Source organism: Saimiri boliviensis, chromosome 10, assembly GCF_048565385.1.
Source record: "Saimiri boliviensis isolate mSaiBol1 chromosome 10, mSaiBol1.pri, whole genome shotgun sequence".
In the NCBI taxonomy this organism is placed as follows: Eukaryota; Metazoa; Chordata; class Mammalia; order Primates; family Cebidae; genus Saimiri; species Saimiri boliviensis.
This window is the reverse complement of record NC_133458.1, coordinates 116,539,133-116,562,682: the sequence shown is the minus strand read 5'-3', so window position 1 is coordinate 116,562,682 and position 23,550 is coordinate 116,539,133. Positions and strand designations below refer to the sequence as shown.

Below are 23,550 nucleotides of genomic sequence, written 5' to 3'. Positions count from 1 at the left end.
TTCATTTTATACCAAAGTCAAGCCTGACATGAGCTTAATGATTAATTAAGTCAGACATTAAAATCCTTCCCGTCACTGCAGAACACATAGACAATGTCAGTCCCATATGTCAGAAATCTAACTTTCAGAAAAGTTGCCACCTTTTCTATGCACTCCAGCCCTCCACCCTCTTTCAAATGCTATCCAAGAAAACAGTGAAGAGAATCACAGGGTAACTGTGCTGTAGACCGGAAGAATAACCAGGTCAGAGATAGGAGGACTGGAGGCCCCCCAGAGGAAGGGCTCAGGAAGAGGGAGACCCCATAGATAATATGATGAAATATTTGGAAAGCACTACGAACATCTGGATAGAAAATTAGATAAGTAAAACAATAAGGCAAATATGCAAAGCCAAACAAAAATCTTTAAAAGGAAATGCAGTCATATTCCTCTATTAAGCTGTGCAGTGAATCACATTTACATCGCCATCATGATGAGAACACTGGTTATTATTTTATCAGAAGCAATGATGTTATCAAGTTGGATGAATGGGGAGAGCTGGGGGGGTGTAACAAAGACAAATCTTCGTTATTTATCAGAAAATAATGATGTTATCAAATTGCGAGAACGGGAAAGTTAAGGGGACAGTGAAAACAGAGCCAAATCTCTGTCTATCTAATTGTCTATCAAAACAGGAAATCGACAGCTTGGAGCCTACGGGGCTTGAGAGCCCCGCTGAGGAGCCCAGAGGTTGAGACGCAACTGCGGCCGCGTCCCCTCCTGGTCCCCGGCCACCTAACCATCTGGCCACATGGCTAGCGGGGCGGCGCCAAAGCAGCCCACGGAGCTCCAGGCGACGCTGCTGAGCCCGGTTCCCCGAAGCGGCCACGACACTGCCCCCCTCCCCGCCCGGCTCCCGGCCCCAAGCCCTGGGACGCCGAGCCTCCGCCGCCGCCGCTTCAGACGCAGACTCCACCGCGACCCGGCAGCAGCCTGCCCCGCCTGGCTGCCAGGGGCACCTTCCAACTCCGAAGCACATTTTTCAACACATAATACAATCATTATCAGAGGTGGACACATTTAGAAGTTGTTCTTAATCAGAGGGAAGCTTGTGCTTAGGAAAGCCAGCCTCACTGCTCAGCACTCAGCAGCCAGTCTCCAGATTCCTCCTGGGTGAAGACGGACCAGCCCACCTTGGCCTTCTGGAAAGTTGGAACACTATGTACACGTTTCCTAAACTATGAAGTGAAGATTTGGGAGGAGTCATGAGCAAATCCTCAATACCAATCTAGCAGAGCAATACGAATCGTTTGTGAAATTCATACATGATCAGATTATGCGACCATGTGGGACAAGCTCAACAAACTATGTCTCTTGAAGCTTTTTGTTGCAGATCTTGGTACCAGGTTTAACCTCAAGGCATGGTTACTATACATTTTCTGCAACTGTTTGATCCATATTTCAGCTCCAACTTTCCATCCTGGGAACATTCCAACGTTTCTGCAGGTCCGTGTTATACAACCTGAAAGACTTTAAAACTTTCTGGTTGCCGCAAGTGTATCTTCTTTTTTATTACTATTTTTTTGAGACAGAGTCTTACTTTGTCGCCCAGGCTGGAGTGCAGTGGCACAATATTGACTCACTGCAACCTCCGCCTCCTGGGTTTAAGCAGTTCTCCTGCCTCAGCCTCCAGAGTAGCTGGGACTACCGGTGCGTGTCACCATGCTCAGCTAATTTTAGTATTTTTAGTAGAGACGGGGTTTTCACCATATTGGTCAGGCTGGTCTTGAACTCCTGACTTCATGATCTGCCTGCCTTAGCCTCCCAAAGTGCTGGGAGTACAGACATTAGCCACCCTGCCTTGCCTATCTTTCTTTTCTGTTCATCCAATAAATGGCCATAACCTACCGTGACAGATTTTTCCAAACGAGAAAACCCGGGGCAGCAGTTTAGCAAAATATGCCTTCAGCAGCACTCAACAAATAGTTTCCCAAAGGTTTCCCCTGGAGCAGGAGCATCAGGGTTTGCTTGGGGGCATAACACAGGTGAGCACTGGGCTGAGGCAGGCTCCATTGGCACTGCTAATTGCAGAAGCACTTTATCTTTGTATCAGTGATTTTAAAAAATTTGAATAATTTGGTTAGGTTCCCCCAAATAGGTATCCACATTTAAGTGCTTGAGCTTTTGTGTTGGCAACCACCCCCTGCCCAAGGTTGCCAATAGGGTATTCTTTCCCTTGCTTCTGCGGCTGAGGCACAGAAACTCCTCTTTTGTGAGGAGTTAAGCATACATTTATTTTTTTTACCGTGATTTGTTCAGGACCACATTTTACAAAATACCTTGTTTCCTTTATTATTGTTTATGGAAAGTTCTATTCATATTATCTTAATTTGAATATAGAATAGTTTTTTTTTTTTTTTAATGAGGGCTTATTTTGAAAATTTCTGAGCTTAGCTCAAATGTATGCCAATACCTTCCCAAATAAGGTAATAGTCAAAGACAGTTGTTCTGATCAAATGACTTAGAGATAGTCCTGGAATACACACATTCAAAGATTCCTTATCAATGAATGTCTTTGACTTAAATCTACCCAGGTACTTGGGAGGCTGAGATGAAGGACTGCTTGACCCCAGGAGTGGAGGTTGCAGTGAGCCGAGATCACACTACTGTACTCTATCCTGGGCAACTTAGTGAGACCCTATCTCAAAAATAAAGTAAAATACAACTGGTAAAATAAGAAATGACCATGTAAGCCTATTATTGAGAAGGATGAAGATAAATACTAAAAAAAAAAACAGATACAAAAGCTAAAAAATACTTGCCTTAGAGAGAGGGATTTTTCAATATTATTCCATTTTTGGTTTATGTGTATCAGTTTAATAATTATTATTTCACTAGGCTGAACAATGAATACCCTCACCTAAAGACGTTCATGCCCTAAGCCTCAGAATCTGTGAATATATTACTTTAAAGGCAATAGGATTTGGCACATGTGATTAAGAATTTTCTCTTAGATCATTTGGTAAACCGAAGGTAATCACAAGAGACCTTCTATGAGGGAGGCAGGACAGTCAGAGTTGGAAAGGAGATATGATAATGGAAGCAGAGGACGGAATGATGAGACTGTTGGCTTTGGAAATGGAAGAGGGCCACAAGTCAAGGACTGAACAGCCTCTAGAAGCTGGAAGAAGCAAAGAATAGGATTCTCCCCTAGAGCAGTCCCCAACCTTTTTGGCATCAGGAACTGGTTTCGTGGAAGCCAGTTTTTCCATGGACCAGTGGCTGGGTGGGAGATAGCTTTGGGATGAAACTGTTCCACCTTAGATCATCAGGCATTAGTTAGATTCTCATAAGGAGCGCACAACTTAGATCTCTCTAATGCACAGTTCACAACAGGGTTTCGCTCCTGTGAGAATCTAATGCCACTGCTGAACTGATGGAAAGTGGAGCTCAGGTGGTAATGCTGGCTAATCTGCTGCTCACTTCCTGCTGTGACACCTGGTCCCTAATGCCATAGACTTGTACGGGTCTGTGGCTCGGGGGTAGAGGACCCCTGCCCTAGAGCCTTCAGAAGGAACACAGTCCTGCCAATCCATTTTAGACCTCGGCCTCTAGACTTGTAAAATAAAACATCTGTTTTTGTTTTAAACACTAAATTTGTATTAATTTGTTACAGCAGCAATAGTTGACCAGTTGTAAGAATGTTAAATAAGAAAAATAAAACATGGTAAGACATGAATTATAGAAAACATACCATCTGCTGAGAAAGTAATTCAAATGAAGGAATCTGAATTAGAAAGGGATGACAATTTCAATATACTTATTATGGTTTTGTGAATCCTCATGATGCATCAGGACAAAGTTAGATAACTTAAAGCTAGTCCCTTTTGAGTTGATGCATAGCCATATTCTAATATTATTTACCACATGTACTTTTTCTTATTCTCACTTCCCTTTTTTTCTTTCCCTTTCCTCTGTGTGTCATCCCTGTTCCTGTCACTGATACTGTTGGGGTAGCCACCTGGCTTGCATTACAATGATTCCATCATATCCTGGAATTGTCCCTGAATCAGTCAGAGCTTTCCAGACAGAGATATGTAGATATATCTATGGCTATCTAGATTTATTTTAATGAATTTGTTCACACAATTGTGGAGACCAGCAAGTCCAAAATCCATAGAACCACAGAGCAGGCTGGAAGTGCTGCAGGAGTTGCAATCTTGAGGCAGAATTTCTTTTTCACCAGGAAACCTCAGTCTTTGCTTGTGAAGTCTTCAACTGATTGGATGAGGTCACCTACACTATTGTGGGTATTCACCTTTACTTAAAGTTAACTGATTGCAGGTGTTAACCACATATACAAAATGCCTTCACGTCCACACTTAGAGTTTGATTAAATAGCTAGTTACCACAGCCGAGCCAAGCTGATGCAGAAAATTAACCATCATGGGCCCTTTGAGGGGTGAGTTGTGGGCATCATGGTTGTGCTCTATGACTCTATCTCCTGGCTCCTAGATGGCTAGTCTAATAGTGGACACATGACTCCCACCAAACCATTCAGAGCTTCAACCCAAGATTTACTAAGGAAACTGGAAAAACAAAGCCAAAAGACAGCCCTCTCTGGTGTGGTGGCAGCCATGAGGTATGGGGACTGGGAGATATCAGTGGCCATATGAGCAGTCATTCATTCTGAAATGGAGGGAAGTGAAGTAAACCTAGAGAAACAAAGACAAGATTTGGAGGAACAGTCCTGGTTCCAGTTATCACTGAGTCCCAAGTATACTTCTGCATTTTCAGTTGTTTAACTTTTTTCAATTTTATGATCTGTTGTCTTGTGATTGCCCTCCTCACCCTCTTTTGTTTCAGTGTCTTGCTCCATTGCCCAGGCTGGAGTGCAGTGATGCAATCATAGCTCACTGTAACCTTCAACTCCTGAGCTCAAGCAGTCCCTCATGCCTCAGCCTTCTGAGTAGCTGGGAGTACAGCTGCAGGCCCTCATGCCCAGCTAATTTTTTAAAAAAAATAAACGAGGCTGAGCACTGTGGCTCACACCTGTAATCCCATCACTTTAGGAGGCCAACGTGAACAGATCACTTGAGGTTAGGAGTTTGAGACCAGCCTGGCGAACATGATGACACCCCATCTCCACTAAAAATATAAAAATTGCCTGGGCATGGTGGTGTGTGCCTGTGGTCCCAGCTACTCAGGAGGCTGACGCAGGAGAATCACTTGAACCCGGGAGGCAGAGATTGCAGTGAGCCTCAATCCAGTCTGGGCAACAAAGGGAGACTCCATCTCAAAAACCAAAAACAAAAACAAAACTATGCTATGTTGCCTAGGCTGGTCTCAAACTCCTGGCCTCAGTCCTCCCACCTCAGCCTCCCAAAGTGCTGGGATTACAGGCATGAACCACTACACTGGTCTTTCATTCCCTTTTTAAATTTGAAGGGAATACTTTTCTCATTATTCCTTTGCTAGATTGAGCTGGTTTTATGTCACCTGCCACCAAAAGAGTCTCAACTAGGATAGAGGGCATGATATCATTGGGCTATATATAAATGTTTATGTTTCCCTCTCCTTCCAGACATATGGTTTGATTATCTGCTTTGCATAGGCATGACATGTGACTTGCTTTGTCAATGAATTATGAGTGCAAGTATGTCACTTTAACAACCAGAGCAAGATCTGCCATGTTTTATGTACCTGGCAGTCACCTGCAGTGACTGTGAAAACACATGTCACTTGGTGCTGCCAACAGGTAGGTTCCCAGGTAACAGTGAGAAGGAAAGAAACTTCCAACAGATAGGTTCTTAGGTAACAGTGAGGAGAGTACATGTAGCATGAGCAAGCAATAAGCTTTTGTGATGTTATGCTACTAGGATTTTGACATTTTCTGCTACTGCAGTATAACCTAACTTATCTCTTGATTAACACAGAAGGTACTTTCCTTCATAATACTTTCCCATGATTCATCTTAAAAGAATCAAATTGAGCCAATATAGGCATAATAACAGCACACAAAACAGAGTTCTTGCCCTCCTAGTGAGAAAGACAAGCCATTCCAGACTATCCTGAGATTAATGGAAGTATTAAAGTAGTTTAAGCAGAGGAGTTATCACATTTGCCTCCCAGATCATGATGGTTGCACAATGAAGACTGAGTTTACAGCTGGAAAAGTCTGAACCCACGGAATCTATACTGCAACAACATTAAGGAGGTAATAATGGCTTGGATTAGGAAAGCGGTGGTGGAAACAGAGTTAAATGAGTGATTCTGAGAAATAATGAGGAGGCAGATTTAGCACAGCCTGGTAAATGAGTGGATGTGTAAGAAGTAGAGAGAAAAATTGAAGCAAGCATTTAGATTTCTGGCTTTGGTCATTTGGCTTTCATCAGTTCAGTTTGGACATGCCTAGTTTGAGCTGGGTACCTACAAAACACTCAAGAGATATCAGATAGGGAATTAAATATACAGATTTCAAGCTTAGGAGTGAGCTTATAGCTAGAAGTCACTAAAATATAGAAAGTAAAGCCATGGGTGTATAAAACCATGGGCGTAGATGAGATCATCCAAAAAGAATGTGGAGACTAGATTACAGTGATAAGAGCCTTAGAATTCCTTGGAGTGACAATATTTAAGCAAAGACAGAAGCATCCAAAGGACAATGAAAAAGTTATGCATGGTATCACAGAAGCCAAGAGAAAAGATTGTTTCAGAAAGGAAAGAATGGTCAACAGCTTCAAATGCTGTTGAAACATTAACAACTAAGATATCTCTCATAGGAGGAATGATGTTGGCAAGTTTATTAAGAGTAGTTTCACAGCAGTATTGGGGGTAAAAGTCTAATTATATATGGTTGGAGGTAACTTGGAGGTGAGGAATTGGTGATAAGCAAGCATAGATAAGTCTCCCAAAAATTCTCTTTAGGAGAAAGGAGAATTTGAGCAGAAGCTACGAGGAGGATATGCATGAAGACACTTTAAACCAGGCGTTCCCAAACTACGGCCCGCGGGCCGCACTGAGCCCATTTATCTGCCCCCCCCCGCCGCACTTCAGGAAGGGGCAACTCTTTCATTGGTGGTCAGTGAGAGGACCACAGTATGTGGCGGCCCTCCAACAGTCTGAGGGACAGTGAACTGGCCCCCTGTGTAAAAAGTTTGGGGACGCCTGCTTTAAACAAAGGAGAATGCTAATGGCAAGGAACCAGTAAAGAGAGGCTGAAGACACAACAGAAAGAGAATAATTGATGGACAAAGGTCCCTAATAGACAGGAGTAGCCAAGACCTAGAATACACATTGAATGATGGCCTCTGTTGTAAAAAGAATGAAGGAGGAAGGAATGAGTATAGTTCAAAACTTGTTAATTTGATTGTAAGTAAAAACATGCACTATCTCATTTTATTATTAATTGAATTCTTATAATAAAGTATGTAAGTATAGAAATACAAAGTAATATAAATATCCTGCTTATTAGTACTATTTTCTCTGACTCTCAAGACTCAAACTACCTAGATTCATGGGACCCAGACAGCCATTTATTGTTTTGGTAAGTGCCTTATACACTGTCTGAAATACCATAAATATTTCACAAGTGGTAATTTAACCCCATTTCCTTGGCTGACTCTGGATTCAGACAGTAGCTGCCTCATCACTGATGATACCTGATTCTTCTTTTGGCTTCTCTGTTAGTCTGATCTATTCTACCTGCCAGATCCCTCCTGACATTCTAAATATCTTCTGTTCTGGTCTATCTCTACTTCTACCTTTTTCCAGGATAAATCAATCCATTTATGATACAATAATATATTTTAACAAAGTATATTTTAAAATTAAATCAGCATTCTGCATGAAGATGTGTACACACACACACATATTAAAAGAATACAGGAGCCACCTGAAATTGATGCTGGGCATGGGGTAATCCCTCAAAAATAATACAACTTATAAAACTGAACAAAAACTAAAATGGATGTCAGTCTTCATAGTGACAAGTACTGGTCAAGGCATATTTTCTCAGACTTTGTCCAAGTGTATCAAAGAACATTTTAAAGCATTAAATTGGGTTCTTCACTTACTAGTAATGAAAATGCATAATTTTATTTATAACAAGTATAAAAACTTGTTCAGGATTGAAAGACTGAAAAAACTTGCAGAGAAATAAGGGAATAAAAGAGAACCAAGCATATCCATTACCTTGGGAAAATATTTCATCTGGAAGATCAATCCAAGCAATGACTTCTAAACACTGAATACTTAATTACATGCCAATAAGAATCAATATTGGAGCTAGTTCAGTGATAGGAAGACAATGTAAAATCCTTATCTTATATCCTAAATTAGAGAATATAAAAATACTACACAGCTATACATCCAATTTTATTTAATAAGTATATCATTAAAATTTTCTTAATATATCAGAAAAGATGAAAAGAAACAACATAGAAATATTTTCAGCTAAATAAAATCAGCGCTTCCACGACAAAAGCTAAAGATTCCCCCTTTATTTACCTACATTATTTTTTCTTCATGGAAAAAGTTGATATTCTAATTTAACCCCAAAGTGAATGCCGTGATTGGACAACAGAGACTTATTCATTGAACAGTTAAATTTAATTAATATGTGCCAGATACTGCTCTAAGCACTCTATGGATGTTAGCTCATTTAATCTTAAAACCATGTAATATGGTAAAAAACAAAAATAAAAAAACTAAAATTGCTACTTTTCTCCCCACCTCTTCATCCTACCCCATCATATACTGTCAGTAAAAGGACAGCAGAAGTCCAATGAAAAGAAATTTAACTTGGACTCAAAAGACTTGAGTTAGTTTCTGGCTCTATTTAACATTCTGTATGACCTTGAACAAGTTATTGAAACCAGAACTTCCCAATCCTGACTGATCATTGGAATTCGAGAGAGAGTGTTATTACAGTTACAGATGCCTTGGACTTCACCCAATATTTTCTAATCCTAAATCTAAATATTTTCTATGTTTAGAGTAGAAGTTGAGAATCTGAATTTCCTTTGAAACTATACAGGTGATTCTGATAAGCAGTCACATTTGGGAACCAAATGGTATTATCCTTAATAGTATTATCCTTTAATCCCCTGATAGAAAAAGTATAGAAATATGTATTCCACAAGGGTTGTCGACAAGAAGGGAAGAATTATGAAGACCTAAATTATCATAACCCCACTCTCTATACATTCTTATTAAAATTGTGTTTAGATACTCCAGATGACCCTTTTGTTGTAGGATTCATCTGGAATATCTAAGCCCAAACAAACATATCCAGAAGCATATCATACAGGTGAGTGTCATCTCCAGCACCTACTTTAAGCTTATCTCTCCAAGGCATGATATCAAAAATGAAGTGAGAAATTGAGGCAATGGTTCCACCAATAAAAGTGTTAAACAAAACAAACAACCGGGGACAGTGGCTTACACCTGTAATCCCAACACTTTGGGAGGCCAAGGCGAGTGGATCACGAGGTCAGAAGTTCGAGACCAGACTGGCCAAGATGGTGAAACCCCGTCTCTACTAAAAATACAAAAATTAGCTGGTTGTGGTGGCACACACCTGTAATCCCAGCTACTCAGGAGGCTGAGGCAAAAAAATCACTTGAACCAAGGAGGTGGAGGTTACAGTGAGCTGAGATCGTACCATTGCACTCCAGCCTGGACAACAGAGTGAGACTCTGTCTCAAAAACAAAAACAAAAACAAACAAACAAACTATCTTTACCTGAGTGTGCTGAAAATGTGTACAGCCTCCTAAAAAAGTTTCTGAGGTGACTATATCAGTTTTTTCCCCCACTTCAACCAAACATCACAATATAGTTTTTATTCATCCCCAAAATATTTTCTGAGTCCTTATTATGGACACTATGAAGGATACAAAAATTAATAAACCGAAGTGCCTGTCTTCAAGCTGGTAAAGACATAGCCATAAACATAAGAATTGTACTTTTCAGTTTTAAAAACAAGTTTGGCTGAATTTTGGAGATGCTGCAGGCAATCAATAATAAGCCAGAAATGCCCATATTATAAATACATTTTGGCATAACTGTCATATCAAGCTAGTGACCCTGGTATAAAGTATTAAATGAAACAATGTATTTGAGAATCTCAAGATATGAGTTTAGGTAAGCTACTTGTTTAGGTATGCTACTTGACAACTACAGAGTTTTTAAGTCTTTAAAAACTAGTCTCAGAGGGCTAGTCTTTCAGCACTCTCAGTCTATTTCTTTGAAAAATTTGTATCTCACAAAATTGTGAAAACAAAGTAAAATAGTACAAATGTTAAGGTGTCATGGATTTTTTTTTTCTTTTCTGAGACATGGTTTCATTCTGTTGCCCAGGCTGTAGTGCAGTGTAATGATCAGGGGCACCATAGCCTCGACCTCCTGGGCTCAAGGGACCCTCCCACCTCAGCCTCCTGAGTAACTGGGACCACAGGTGAGTGCCACTATGCCTGCCTAGCTTTTTGTGTGTGGGTGTGCTTTTAAATTTTTTTGTAGAGATGAAGACTCTCTCTGTTGCCCAGGCTGGCCTTGAACTCCTGGGTTCAAGCGATCCTCATGCCTCAACCTCCCAGAGTGCTGGGATTACAGGTGTGAGCCACCACACCCAGTCAAGGTGTCATTTTATAGATAATGTTTATAACTTTAATAAATAATAAAACATGACTTTGAGTTGATTTTTCACCAATGATGACAAATGGCTATTAACTAATTACCTTTTTATCTGGCCCTAAAACACAAAGAAGGCTCATTTGTCATTGTCATTACCAGATGTATCATTAATACATATTATATAATAATTTGATAAATTGGTATATAAGCAAGTATATAAAAATAAATATGCACATTATGTAGCCAATATATTTAAATGTTTACATTATGCATATACCTTTCTAAAGAGAAATACTGAAGTCACCAACTTAATGGAAAAAATTTCCATCTACTTTAGGGATAGACATTGGACAAAACTTCACAAGACTATATTTCATTACATGTTTCTGATTAAACAGTAATGAGAATGACAGAGTCTCACAGGAATGGTCACTATAATTGTGTCAAACATTTAACTGTATATAAATTCTATAGGTACTGCATTATTCTATGGGGACATGAGTAATGTTTTTAATACAAAAATTCCAGTTAACTGACTGGAGTATACCAATCATTAATTCTAAAACATGCTTCTGGCAAATCCCTATCTACCCTGTATTTTCCCCCAAAGCATATATTAGCTGTGAGTAGCATGAACATAAAAGTTGTGGTTACCAAAACTTCTTTTTACTTCCCTCTTTTACTAACTATATTTAATACACAAGGTTTGATCATGAATAGTAAACAGTAAATTCACAAGTCAAGAAAAAATATCTAAGTGTATTTCAAAACAGGATCCTTCATGTTCTTTGAGTAATCCAGGCAGCAAAGTTAGGAATGGTCATGAGTGCTACTGGGTATTAGAGCTAATTATTAATAATATGCACGTACAATTATGCCCTTTCATCCAAGTACCTCAAAGAGCTTTCATAGCATTAATTTGTTATTTCCTCTATCTCTGAAATGCGGCTGATAAGACATTATTATCTCTATTTTACAGTCAAAGAAACTAGGGCATAGAGAGCTTAAGTGACACTGCTAGGGTCATATGGCGAACAACTAACAAAAATGAACTCAAGTTAATTATTCTCATTTCTTGTTCAGTATATCATCCATTATATGAACGTTCAACCCACCTAAATGCTTCTTTATCCTAGGCAAATTGAAAATACTGTATTTAAATAATCCAAGAAGTGAACAAATTTCTCATTTTTGTGTGTTCAAAAATGCTGTTCTACAGAGATACAGAGCTAAAACTAATAATTAGTCTTTGGTTTGCAGGTGTAGTTATTATTTATAGGGCTTTTACTATTCGTGGTTTTCTGAAGCCTCTGCTCAAAATGAACTATTCTATTTCTGACTGATTTATGCTAGGTTAGCATAGCTGTGAGCCAGCAAAAAGCATCTGAGACAGGCTGACTAATGAATTTGAGGTTGTCTCTCATTGCATTCCTATTGCTTACTCTTCTTGAAGTCATCCTCCTTCTAGTTCTCCATTCAGCAAATATTTGTGCAACCCACCATCCTCAATCCTTAGCCTATGGCCAGCTTAACTGTTGTCAATGATTAAATTTAAAATGTCTTATTGGAATGGAACAATTAAAAAATTAAAATATAAACACAGATTTCATTTTTGAGTTAATGATGCTATACTATTAATAGTTACTACTGTTATATCCAGTTTCTGCTAAACCTGACCCTTAGGGTCCTTAGAAGACCATTAAACATTAGAATATTGGTCTATGAATGGGCACATATCACTCATATTGGGGTTTTTAATGCAGCACTTCGGTAATTTTCCCAAGTAAAGGTAGGGAGAAAGAAGTGGTTTTGAAACTGTGCTCAATGACATTAAGACTGTAGTCAGCTTGGATGTGGTAACGTAAACCTGTGGTGTTTCCAACTTTAGCCCAGCTCCTCCCCAGAACTCTAGACCCATATATCAACCACCGTTAGACAGCACCACTCTTACTTCACACATCGGCTCCAAAACTAAACTCATTTTTTCTTGCAAAAATGACTGTCCCTCCCAGGACTCATCCTACCACTTCCTTATCTTACTTGGTAAAATACACCCTTATCCTACTCCTCCCTCAAAGCAAAACAAGGCATCATCATTGCCTCTTCCATTCTCCTATCCTACAGCTGCCCCTAACAACCAAGTATTAGTTGATCTGGCCTCTTGAGTATTTTAGGAATCCATCTCCTTTGGATGTTCACTGCCACTCACACAAGGGTCCTTAAGTTTTCTCTTCTTCTGCAATGACCCCTTGTCCGCTCTCTGCTTGCCCTTCTCCTTCCCACCACCAAGTTATCTATTCTCTACCAACAGAACAGCTTAAATTGTAGTCTGTCCACTCATTACCTCACCAGGGCATAGATGACCCATGATTTGGCTCCTGTTGTCTTCTCCAGTCTCATCTTTTTCAGCAACCTAAGTTTGAACATCAAGACCTGTAATTATTACTCATGCTTCTCAACATATTATTTGTCCCAGTGCTGGATTTCCTTTCTGTTCAGATCTGGATTTGCCATCCCACCCCTATTTTTGTAGTGGAAAAATGCCCATTTATCTTGAAAACGCTAACCTACAGTTAGTAAAGCCATCCATTCATTACTCTGTACACCTTGATATACCATACTTCCAATCTCAATTATTTGCTTTTATGTCTGTCTGCCCACTAAATTGGACACTCCTTGAATGACTCATGCCAGGAACGTAGTTGGTACTCAATTTGTAGGGAGCAAAGAGATAAACGAATATATAAATGTCAAGACATAAGAATCTGTAGTTGCTAACTTAAATTTACGGATTTAGTGAAACTACCTCTCACAAGCTACCAAATCACAGTGCCACAGGGCCGCACGATGATCTCAGTGCCACACCGACACCCGGCCTGCGGTGTTGCAGGGGGATCCCAGACCCCTCAGAAAGAACTCGCAGACCGTCCGTGGAGGCGAATTCTCCCGGGGGCGAACAGTTAGATGAGGCCCAGGGCGGCCACGAGACCCTCCAGCCAGGGAAGGCGGATGACCCGCCTCCTGGGATTTGGCCCGCGACATGCCACGTCGCCAGCTCCGCTCTGAAAAACCTCCGGCCACGACACCGAGCGGCCTCAATTCTCAGACGCCTAGGGAGCAGGAGCGGACCCTCTAGAAGCAAGATGGCGGCCTCCGCACTCCCCTCCTCCCCAAGAACCCCCTCCTGGTCCCCAAAAGAAAGACAAGGACATCGCGGTGCCGACGCCGAGATCCGGGAACCTCCGCGAGGCCCGCGGCCACTCCCGAGCCCGGGGGAGATGACTTCACCTCGCAGAGCTCAGAAAGCCGGGGGTGGGGCCGCCAGAAAGCGCAGACAGCCCTCAGCACGCAGGGGGCGGAGGCCCGGCAGCCTGCGCCCTCCGAGCCATTGTTCTCCGGCCTGGGCCGGGATCACCCTTCTCTCAGCCCGTGGACAGGAAGTTGCTCCCCAGCCGCCCCGCCCCGCTCCCCAGCGCCCCGGAAGTGATCTGCGGCGGCTGCTGCAGAGCCGCCAGGAGGAGGGTGGATCTCCCCAGAGCGAAGCGTCGGAGTCCTCCTCCTCCTCCTCCAGCCGCCCAAGCTCAGCCGTCACCCGTCAGACTCCTCCTTCGAACGCTCCCGGCGCGGGGCCTCCCAGGCGACAAGGGCCGAGTACCCTCCTGGCGGAGCCACGCAGCCGCGGCTTCCGGAGCCCTCGGGGCGGCGGACTGGCTCGCAGTTCAGGTGAGAGAGAGATGCCGGTTCGGGCCGCCGGGGGAGGCACTGGGGCCACCCGGGCTGTGGCGGGGGTGTGTCCGGGCGGCGGCGGGCCGAGGCCCAGACGCGGGTTCGGGCTGCCGAGATTGCACGTCGCGCGTTCTGCCCTGGGACGAGCTGCGAGATGAGCTCGGCTGGAATCCGGGGCACCGCGTTCGCCGCTGTGGGGCGAGTACGCCCCCGAGAGCGGGCGGCTGCGGTGAGGTCCCCTGCGCCCGGCAGCCCCTCCGAGTTAGCCTCGTCCGAAGGTCACCCCGCACAGCTAGTCCACTGCGCCCAAGTTCCCGCCCGGGCGGTGCCCGCGACCTGGGGCAACCCGCTGCCGCCGCAGTCCCCGCGCCTCACTCCGCCCCTCTCCCCTCCTTCCCTTTCTTTCCACTCCTTGCCTGTATTAGAGCAGCTGCTTTTTAAGCGTTTCCGCCAGGATTTTTTTAATTTGGTGGGTTTTTTTTGGCCAGTTAAAGGAATGGGTTTTTTCAGACTTAAGACTCCCCGCACTGAACTGAATACCTGGCCTTGGGCTCTTGCACAGCTTTAGCCCATATTCAGGTAATCTAGCTTCTAAAATGAGGAAGAGAATGCATTTTGGGGGAGAGGTGTTTCCTCCGTGGTTCGTTTCTGAAAGATTTCCAGAAGTGGAAGATGTGATTGGCATGCTTTAGCCTGGGTATATGTGAGTAAGTAGACGGGGGTGACGGCACACAGTGGTGGCAGTGTTGTTTCAGGATTTAGGGAGAATTAGGGAGTTAACCGGCCTTTGCTTGGAAATCCGAATGTCCAGACTTGTAAGAGCTCATCCAAGTGTCGCTGAGGTAGTGTGTGAAGTCCCGTGCCACGCCCTACGTGTCAAGCTGAAAAGCACCTAATTTACAAATTGTGTGGTGTGTATGGGGAACAACCTTTATAAAACATGTATCATAAGTTAATTTTTCCCGGGAAATTGCAACTTTAATCATGTGCCAGAAACTGGATACCAGATTTCATTAGTAAACTCTTAGAGTATGTTTATTAATGTATTTCCGTGTGCCTTAGCTCACGTTTTTCTGTCTCTAGTAACACAATATTATTCTAAACTGGCTCTTTTGCTGAAATAATACACTATTATAAAATATTATCCGAAAACATCGTTTTTTGACCTTGAATTTCTTCAGGGCAGGAACCGTGTCACTGTTTCTATGCAGTATGCCATGAACATAGAAGCTGTTCACACATTCCTGCAGTGAGTGAATGAATGTATAGGTTATCTCACAGTCACCGTCCAGGAGTTGCTTGTTTTGTTGAGATAGGCTGTTTGTTTTGTTTTACGTTTTTGGCACATACAGACTTTACTTCGGCTTTACATTCTTCAGCAGAGTCAAAGAATTATTTGCCTTCCAAAACTATTCTCCTTCGAAAGGTTAAAATTATATTGAAATTGTGCTGGGCATTATAATAACTTGTATTCCAGTGTTAAATGCTTACTATTTGAGCATATTCAGAGTTAGTAGGAAGAGATTGCCTAGTGATACACAGCAAGTTTATGTTTGCGGTTGTTAACTGTACCCTATCTTAATCAAAAAGAGGAAATTAGGAATTACCACTGTTTGGAAAACATGGTGCATCCCAAAATTGTTTATAGTGGTTCATTGTTCCCGTGAATACATACAATCCTCTGACATCCTGATATGACCTTGGTATGATTTACCAATAGCCTCTTTCATATTTATTTTCCAAGATCCAGATTTTGGTTTCTAGTGTGTTTGCTGAGTGTGCAGTCTATTTTGAAGCAGTACTTCATTATAACGCTTTCTTCACAGGGCTTTCCAAAGGAAAAGGGGGCTAATTATAGAAAACAATTTTGTCTACCATTTGTGAAGGAAGACTTTTGTCTATAATGGTTGGATTATTTTCACATTAGGGAAGTTCAAAGAAGAAGTGCTGATGTTTTCTGTCCTCTCCAAGTATCTCGTGGTGGTCCTGCACTGTTTTTCCGAGCTTAGCTTCTACAGAACATGAATAAAGGTACCAGTGTCACTTCTTGTAGATATGTGTATTAGTGTAATAATGTGATCGTATTCTTTAGTAGATGAGTGGCAAGGACAATTATTTTTTAAATACTGGAATAAGAGGCTGTGAATGTTAATGAGGGAAAAGATCATGTTTTTGAAGAAGAAGACAGTTTATAATTTTCATTGTTTTATAAAACCTTTTAACTTTTAGAGACTAAGGAATTAGAAGCCAGCAATTTCTTATCTCATGAGGTGACATTACCACTATACAGAAGTTAAATTTTTCTTCTTTAATTCAGCAACCCTCTTGGTGATAAGAGTTCTCATCTGTTGATTTGCCTACCAAGCACTGTGATAAGAGCTTAACTTATATTATTTCTAATCTCCACAACACTTCTGCAAGACAAGTAGTTTTCCCAAACTTTATTAAGGTAAATTGAAGTTATTTGCCAGAGGCTAGGCACCTAGCTTGTGTGTAGTAGAGCCTAGATTTGAAAGTAATGATTTCTGAGAGCATTGAAATTGTTAACTGCAGTTAATCCTAAATGGCTGTGGAAAAGGCAATTCTGATTGAGCCGGATACTGGAGCTTCAGGAAAGCGAAGACCCTGATTCCTCTCAGCACTCTTGGACATCAAGTGGCCCTGGCCAGGTGGCCTCAAGCGGCAGCCATTCTTTTCTATCTTCAGTATGCCTACAAATGCAGTGTTATCACCTTCTATGTGTGCCGTGGTGGAAAGTGGTTGGGCATTGTTCCATAGGTGTCCTGGTAAAGTATTTGAACTCAGTTCTGGTGTTTGATTAGTGCTTCTTAAAGAAACAGAATCCTCCCTATTTAAGAGGAATGCCATAAATCTATTTGTAGTAACCTTTTCTTGAAATCACATTGTTTTTTAGTTCTTTCACTAATGGAAATGGGGGAGAGCCTATGGGGGATGGTAGAAAGAATGGTAAAAGAAGGAGATGTGCTTGGTCTGTTTTTAACCATTTGAAACCATAAATCATTTTCTCTGGGTTTAAGATGAGCCTTAAAGGTGGCAGAGGTGTTCTAATGGTCTAACTGCTATTCAGTGCTGGTGGAATTCTCTATCCTCTTTCTAAGCCTGTGTACTTTTAAAAATGCACTTTTAAGTAGAGTTAATTGAAGAATGTGTTCATCTCTGTCTCTTTTTTTTTTAAAGATATACCTTTAAGTACAGAACAGCTGATTATCTGGCCCCCAGAAGTAATAGTTATTCTGTTTTTTCTTGAAGGCATCTTTCTTATTACCTTACCACATTCATAAGGATTTGGGTTGCCATATGGAAAAAAGGAAATTAAAGTTCTATGGGTTTTTAAAAGATGTATGAGTAAATTTTAGATGAGAATTTGCATCTTTGATTTAATTATATGTAAAGGTGATGACTTAGTTTCTCAAAGTCAAGAGAGTAGTCTGTACAAACCAAAAAAGGCATGCTTCCAAAATGATACTCTTCTTAAAGGTCTTCACAGCTAGAGTCCTGTATTAGATGCAGTAGACGTAACACCGACACACATAATATCCTTAAAGTCTGGGATCCAATTTTATTGCTAAATTTACTTTTGAAACTAAATGTCAGGATTTGATAATGTTATTTTGGACAGTAAGACACAGTTAGATTGTAAAATGGCTTATACGTCCAGATTTATTGGGAAGGTGGACAAAGATCCCCAGTTTCCGAAAGATTATGATTGTGGTCATCTAAGCCACAGGATCTGTTTTTTTATGTAGTTGAGAAGCTAGCATAGTACTCTGTTGAAAGTGGAGGTTGCCGCACTGAGTGACTGCACACTGAGTTCAGCTGCCCTGTCTAGATATTCTGGATTACCACAGCAGCTTTCTAGCCTGTGGTTGGAACCCATCTGATCTTTTCCTGTTCTTGCTTAGAACAATGGGGATATTCCTCTGCTTAAAATCTTCTTGTGGCTTTTATGCCCATTAATAAAATTCAAACTCCATTTATCCTTAATCTCATATACAGAACCTTCAAGATGTACTCCTTACCTCTCTTTTTTCCCCCATTTATCTTCCATGTTTTTTATTTTATTTTATTTTATTCTTACCTAACCCTTTAGCCTTATTTCTTTTCTTGGATGATCTTCCATTCTGGCAATACCCAGCTTCTGGAATGCTAGTGTTTGTTTACTCAGTCCTTCATTTCCTCTTCCTGGAATTCTAGCCTCTCTTCCTTCCCCTAATCTCGGGTATATTCCTACTGGTCCTTCAGAACTCCGTTTAGGTTATACTTCCCCCAAAAATTGTAATTAGATTCTCTCTCTGGATCCCATCCCTCAAAAAAAAAAAAGAAAGAAAAGAAAAAACTTCAAGACTGGGCCAGTTGCTTCTCTTATGTGCTGTCATAACATCTGTTACAGCTCTTACTACACTAGAGAGAGTACTTTCATTGCCTATTGTAAATTTTGTTGACAACAATTCAAACAATCCACAGTAACCTCATAACTATACACATACACCTTCTTTCTCTCTCTTAAAGGCCTCCTTTGGCCATGGTGGCTCACGCCTGTAATTCCAGCACTTGGGGAGGCCAAGGTGGGTGGATCACGAGGTCAGGAGTTTGAGACCAGCCTGGCCAATATGGTGAAACCCCATCTCTACTAAAAATACAAAAAATAGTCGGGTGTGGTGACATGCACCTGTAGTCCCAGCTACTTGGGAGGCTGAGGCAGGAGAATCGTGTGAACCTGGGAGGCAGAGGTTGCAGTGAGCTGAGATTGCGTCACTGCACTCCAGCCTGGGCAACAGAGGGAACTCTGTCTCAAAAAAAAAAAAAAAAAAAAAAAAGGCTTTCTTCATAGGCCTTTATCAGTCAAGTCCCCAAACTTTCTCAATTCATGGCATCCTTATTATTATGGCAGTAATTTTTTTCACAGCATCCCTAGGTCAAAAGAAACACCTGACAGTTGAATTTATTAAGTAATGAGGTCCGTACACCTTAAGTATTTATCTCCTAACAACTCAGTAGCTATGCGGAAAGACAATATACATAAACTAAAATCATTAACTTTAATTCTTAACTGCATAGTACTCTATTGTATGTACCATAGTTTTTTCCAACTAATGTTCCACTTGAACATTTATGAAATTTCTAGTATTTTGCAATTACAAATGATGTTACAGTGAAAAACTTCGTGTACATATGTCTTTGTATTGTTGGAGATACATCTTCAGGGTAAATGCATATGGAAAGTTGTTAGATACCGTCAAACTCCTCGTCCTATGGGGTTGTACTCTTTTACATTCTTACCAGCAGTGTATGAAAGTAGAGTGCCTGTTTCCCCACAGCCTCACCAGTGGAGTGTTTTGTCAGCTTTTTAATTTCTGCCGATCTAATAGGTAAGAAATGATATCTCAGTGTAGTTTGCATTTATACTTCTATTACAAGTGAATTGAACATCTTTTCATGTGTTTAAGGGTCATTTTAATATTTCTTTTTATTATTCATATTATATGTCTACTTTCTTTTTCTTTTTTTTTATTTTGAGACAGAGTCTTGCTGGACCCTCAAAGGCTGGAATGCAGTGGTGCAATGGTGTGATCACAGCTCACTGCAGCCTCAGCCTCCTAGATTCAAGTGATCTTCCCTCAGCCAGGAATCCTGAGTAACTGGGACTATAGATGCATGCCACCATGCCTAGCTAATTTTTTTTATTTTTATTTTTTGGTCAAGATCAGATTTTAACATGTTGCTCAGACTCATCTTGAACTCCTAGGCTCAAGCAGTGTGCCCAACTCCACAAAGTGCTGGGATTACAGGCATAAAGCCACCATGTCAGGCCGATTTGCCTACTTTCTGTATGACTTTCAGTCTTTTTTCCTCTCAGCTTTTAAAAGTTCTTCCTATTTAAGAATATTAGCCATTTAACTTTGACATATGTTGCAGATATTTTTGCCAAGTCATCTTTTGGCATTGCTTGTGGTGATTTTTTGCCATGCAAAAGATTGTTTTTGTATAGTCAAATACATTAATTTTAAGTTTACTGCATCTGAAGTTTTAGTCATATTTAGGAAACTTTTTCTTAACCTTCAGGTTATAGAGGAATTCACACATACTTCCTTCTAGTACTCATATAGTTTCATTTCTCACCTTTAGTTCCATTCAGAGTTTATTTCTATGTATGATATATGGAATGCATCTAATTTTATCCTTTTCCAAGTGACTATCCACTTGCCCCAATTACATCTATTTTAAAAAAAAAATTCTTCTTCTGTATGCAGTTGGGTATATTTTATTCCGTTGGATTATCTGACCATTCATGCACCAGTACCACACCATTTTAATCATAGAGGCTTTGTAGTATATTTTAACATTTGACAGGGCTAGTCCCCCATTATAGCACTTTCTCTTCCTTGTTTTCCTTGCCTTCTTGCATATTTTGGTTTTCTTTATTAACTTTAGTATCAATTTGTCTAACTCTATGAAACAATTCATTGCCTTTTTTTTTTTTTTTTTAATTGAGACAAGAGTCTCACTGTGTCACCCAGGCTGGAGTGCAGAGATGCAATCTCAGCTTACTGCAACCTCTGCCTCTCAGGTTCAAGAAATTCTGCTGCCTCAGCTTCCTATGTAACTGGGACTACAGGTGTGCATCACCATCTCCAGCTTATTTTTTTTTTAATTTTAGTAGAGACTGGATTTCGCCATGTTGGCCAGGCTGGTCTCAAACTTCTGGCCTCAAGTGATCTACCTGCTTCGGCCTTCCAAAGTTCTGGGATTAAAGGTGTGAGCCACCATGCCGGGCCTCACTGCTGTTTTTATTGGGATCATATTAAACTTATATTAACTTATCGAGAACTGAGATCTTTTTTGTAGAGATAGGGTCTGCCTCTGTTGCCCAGGCTGGAGTGCAGTGGTGCCATCATAGGTCAATGCAGCCTTGAACTCCTGGGCTCAAGTGATCCTCCTACCTTAGCCTCCCAAGTAGCTGGTAGTACAGATGTGTGTCACCACTCCTAGCTAAATAATTGACATCTTGATGGTGTTGAGACATCTTTACCTAAAACAATGTTTTTTCATTTTTTAAATTTACTTTTGTGTCTTTGAGGAATGGCTTATAGTTTTCTTCATGTAAGTTTTCAACATTTCTTGTGTATTTCTAAGCTATTTTATCATTTTTGTTTCTATTATAATTTTCTTGTCATTTATGTCTTTTAACTGGTTATCCATGTATACAAATATTGTTGATTTCTGCATATTTTCCTACCACCTTGCAAAATTCATATTAAGTTACTATGTTAGCCTCTCTTGTATTGCTATGAAAGAATACCTATGACTGGCTAATTCATAAAGGGAAGAGGTTTGTTTGGCCCACGGTTCTGCAGGCTGTACTGGCATGACACCAACATCTGCTTGGCCAGGTGAGGCCTCAGGAAGTTTTTACTTATGGGGGAAGGCAAAGAGCTCAGCAGATGTGACACATGGCGAAAGAGTGGGTGAGAGAGAGGAGGGGATTCTGGGCTCTTTTAAACAACCAACTCTCATGTGACCTACTAGAGTGAGAATGCACTCATTACTGTGAGGACAGCACCAAGCCATTCATGAGGGATCTGCCCCCATGACTGAAACATGCCCCACTAGGCCTACCTCCAACATTGGGGATCACATTTCAACATGAAATTTGGAGGAGACACACATCCAAATCATATAAATTACTTTCATCATTGCTTCTCTCAGACTTTCCAGATACACTGTCATCTCATCTGTAAATAGAGTTTTTTTTTCCTTCTTTTCCAGTTTTTATACCTTTAACTGTTTATCTTATCTAATTGCATTGACTAATATCTCCAGAACAATATTAAATAGCAGTTTAACAGTGTCTTTAATAGAGGTACTGCTTACTTCATTGTATTATCTTCACCATGGATATACAAATGTGTACTTTTCAACCTAGATAATAATTTAGCTATGTATATACCTTTCAAGGGTTGCATACAGTCCTTCGCTGTGTCTTTAAGGGATGCTTAAGGAGATTGACTGGGCATGGTGGCTTAGGCCTGTAATTCCAGTACTTTGGGAGGCCGAGGCTGGCAGGTAGCTTGAGCTCTGGAGTTTGAGACCAGGTTGGGTAACATGGTGAAACCCCATCTCTACAAAAAGCACAAAAAATTAGCTGAGCATGGTGGTGTGTGACTGTGGTCCCAGCTACTTCAGAAGCTGAGATGGGAGGATCACTTGAGCCCAGGAGGGGAGGCTTCAATGAGCTGAGATCATGCCACTGCACTCCAGCCTGAGTAACAGAATGACACTTCATCTCAATTTTCTTAAAAATACATTTTAACAAAAGATACTTAAGGAGTTGGATGTGGTGAGAGGCAGGAAAGGTCGACTTTCCTAGTGCATGGTAGCAAAATACAGTGCTTAGCATGGTAACTGCTCCATGGTTTCTCAGTTTATATAACCAGTCCTGAGTTTTCTTGCTTCTCTACACAGTTCTTCTGGATTTCATTATGTTCTTTCCCCAACTAGTTATAAATTCCACAGGGACCTCCTTTTTCCTTCTAGGCTAAAGCTGTCATAGGTCTATGAAAATCTAGGGATTCTCTTTCAGCCTTCATAGTCTTAAGTGGTGTCTGTGCTTTGCAGAGGAGCAAGGCTTGCTTTGTATTGTTATGGTGCTGCCTTGAGTTCTTGGATTTCTAGATCATATAGCAACGTAGATGTATTAGTCTGTTCTCACAATGCTATGAAGACATACCGAGACTGGATAATTTATAAAGAAAAGAAGTTTAATTGACTCACAGTCCCACATGGGTGGGGAGGCCTCAGGAAACTTACAGTCATTGCCGAAGGGAAAGTAGACATATCTTACATGTCAGCAGATGAGAGGGAGAAGGGGAGAGAGAGAAAGTGTGAGAGAGAGAGCAAGAGTGAACGTGTGCACACAAGAGCAGGAAAAACTGCCTTATAAAACCATCAGATCTCGTGAGAACTCACTATTACGAGACCAGGATGGAGGAAATGGCCTCCATGATCCAGTCACTTCCCACCTAGCCCCTTCCTCAACAGGTGGGGTTATGGGGATTACAATTCAAGATGAGATTTGGGTGGGGACCCAGCCAAACCGTATCGATAGGTTTGTAATTAGATGAGTTTATCCACTGGGGGGGAATACTAGAGTACACAGCTGTCAGTGGTTCTTGACAAGTGTGTAGGGCATG

At 41.1% G+C, this 23,550-nt stretch overlaps 1 protein-coding gene across 5 annotated transcripts in view; it reads left to right on the top strand.

Moving 5' to 3' along the window:
- Nucleotides 1-13,691: 13,691 nt before the first annotated feature.
- The window catches only part of RALA (RAS like proto-oncogene A), an 81,106-nt gene continuing 71,247 nt past the window's right edge, over nt 13,692-23,550 (top strand). The window contains exon 1 of one of the 5 annotated variants that reach the window (XM_074379797.1): nt 13,692-14,335. In XM_074379797.1, the coding sequence (XP_074235898.1) occupies nt 13,756-14,335 (580 nt within the window). In that variant the 5' untranslated portion in view covers nt 13,692-13,755. The remainder of the gene's footprint in view (nt 14,336-23,550) is intronic. The other 4 variants (XM_074379798.1, XR_012512234.1, XR_012512233.1 and 1 more) reach the window with 4 other exon arrangements.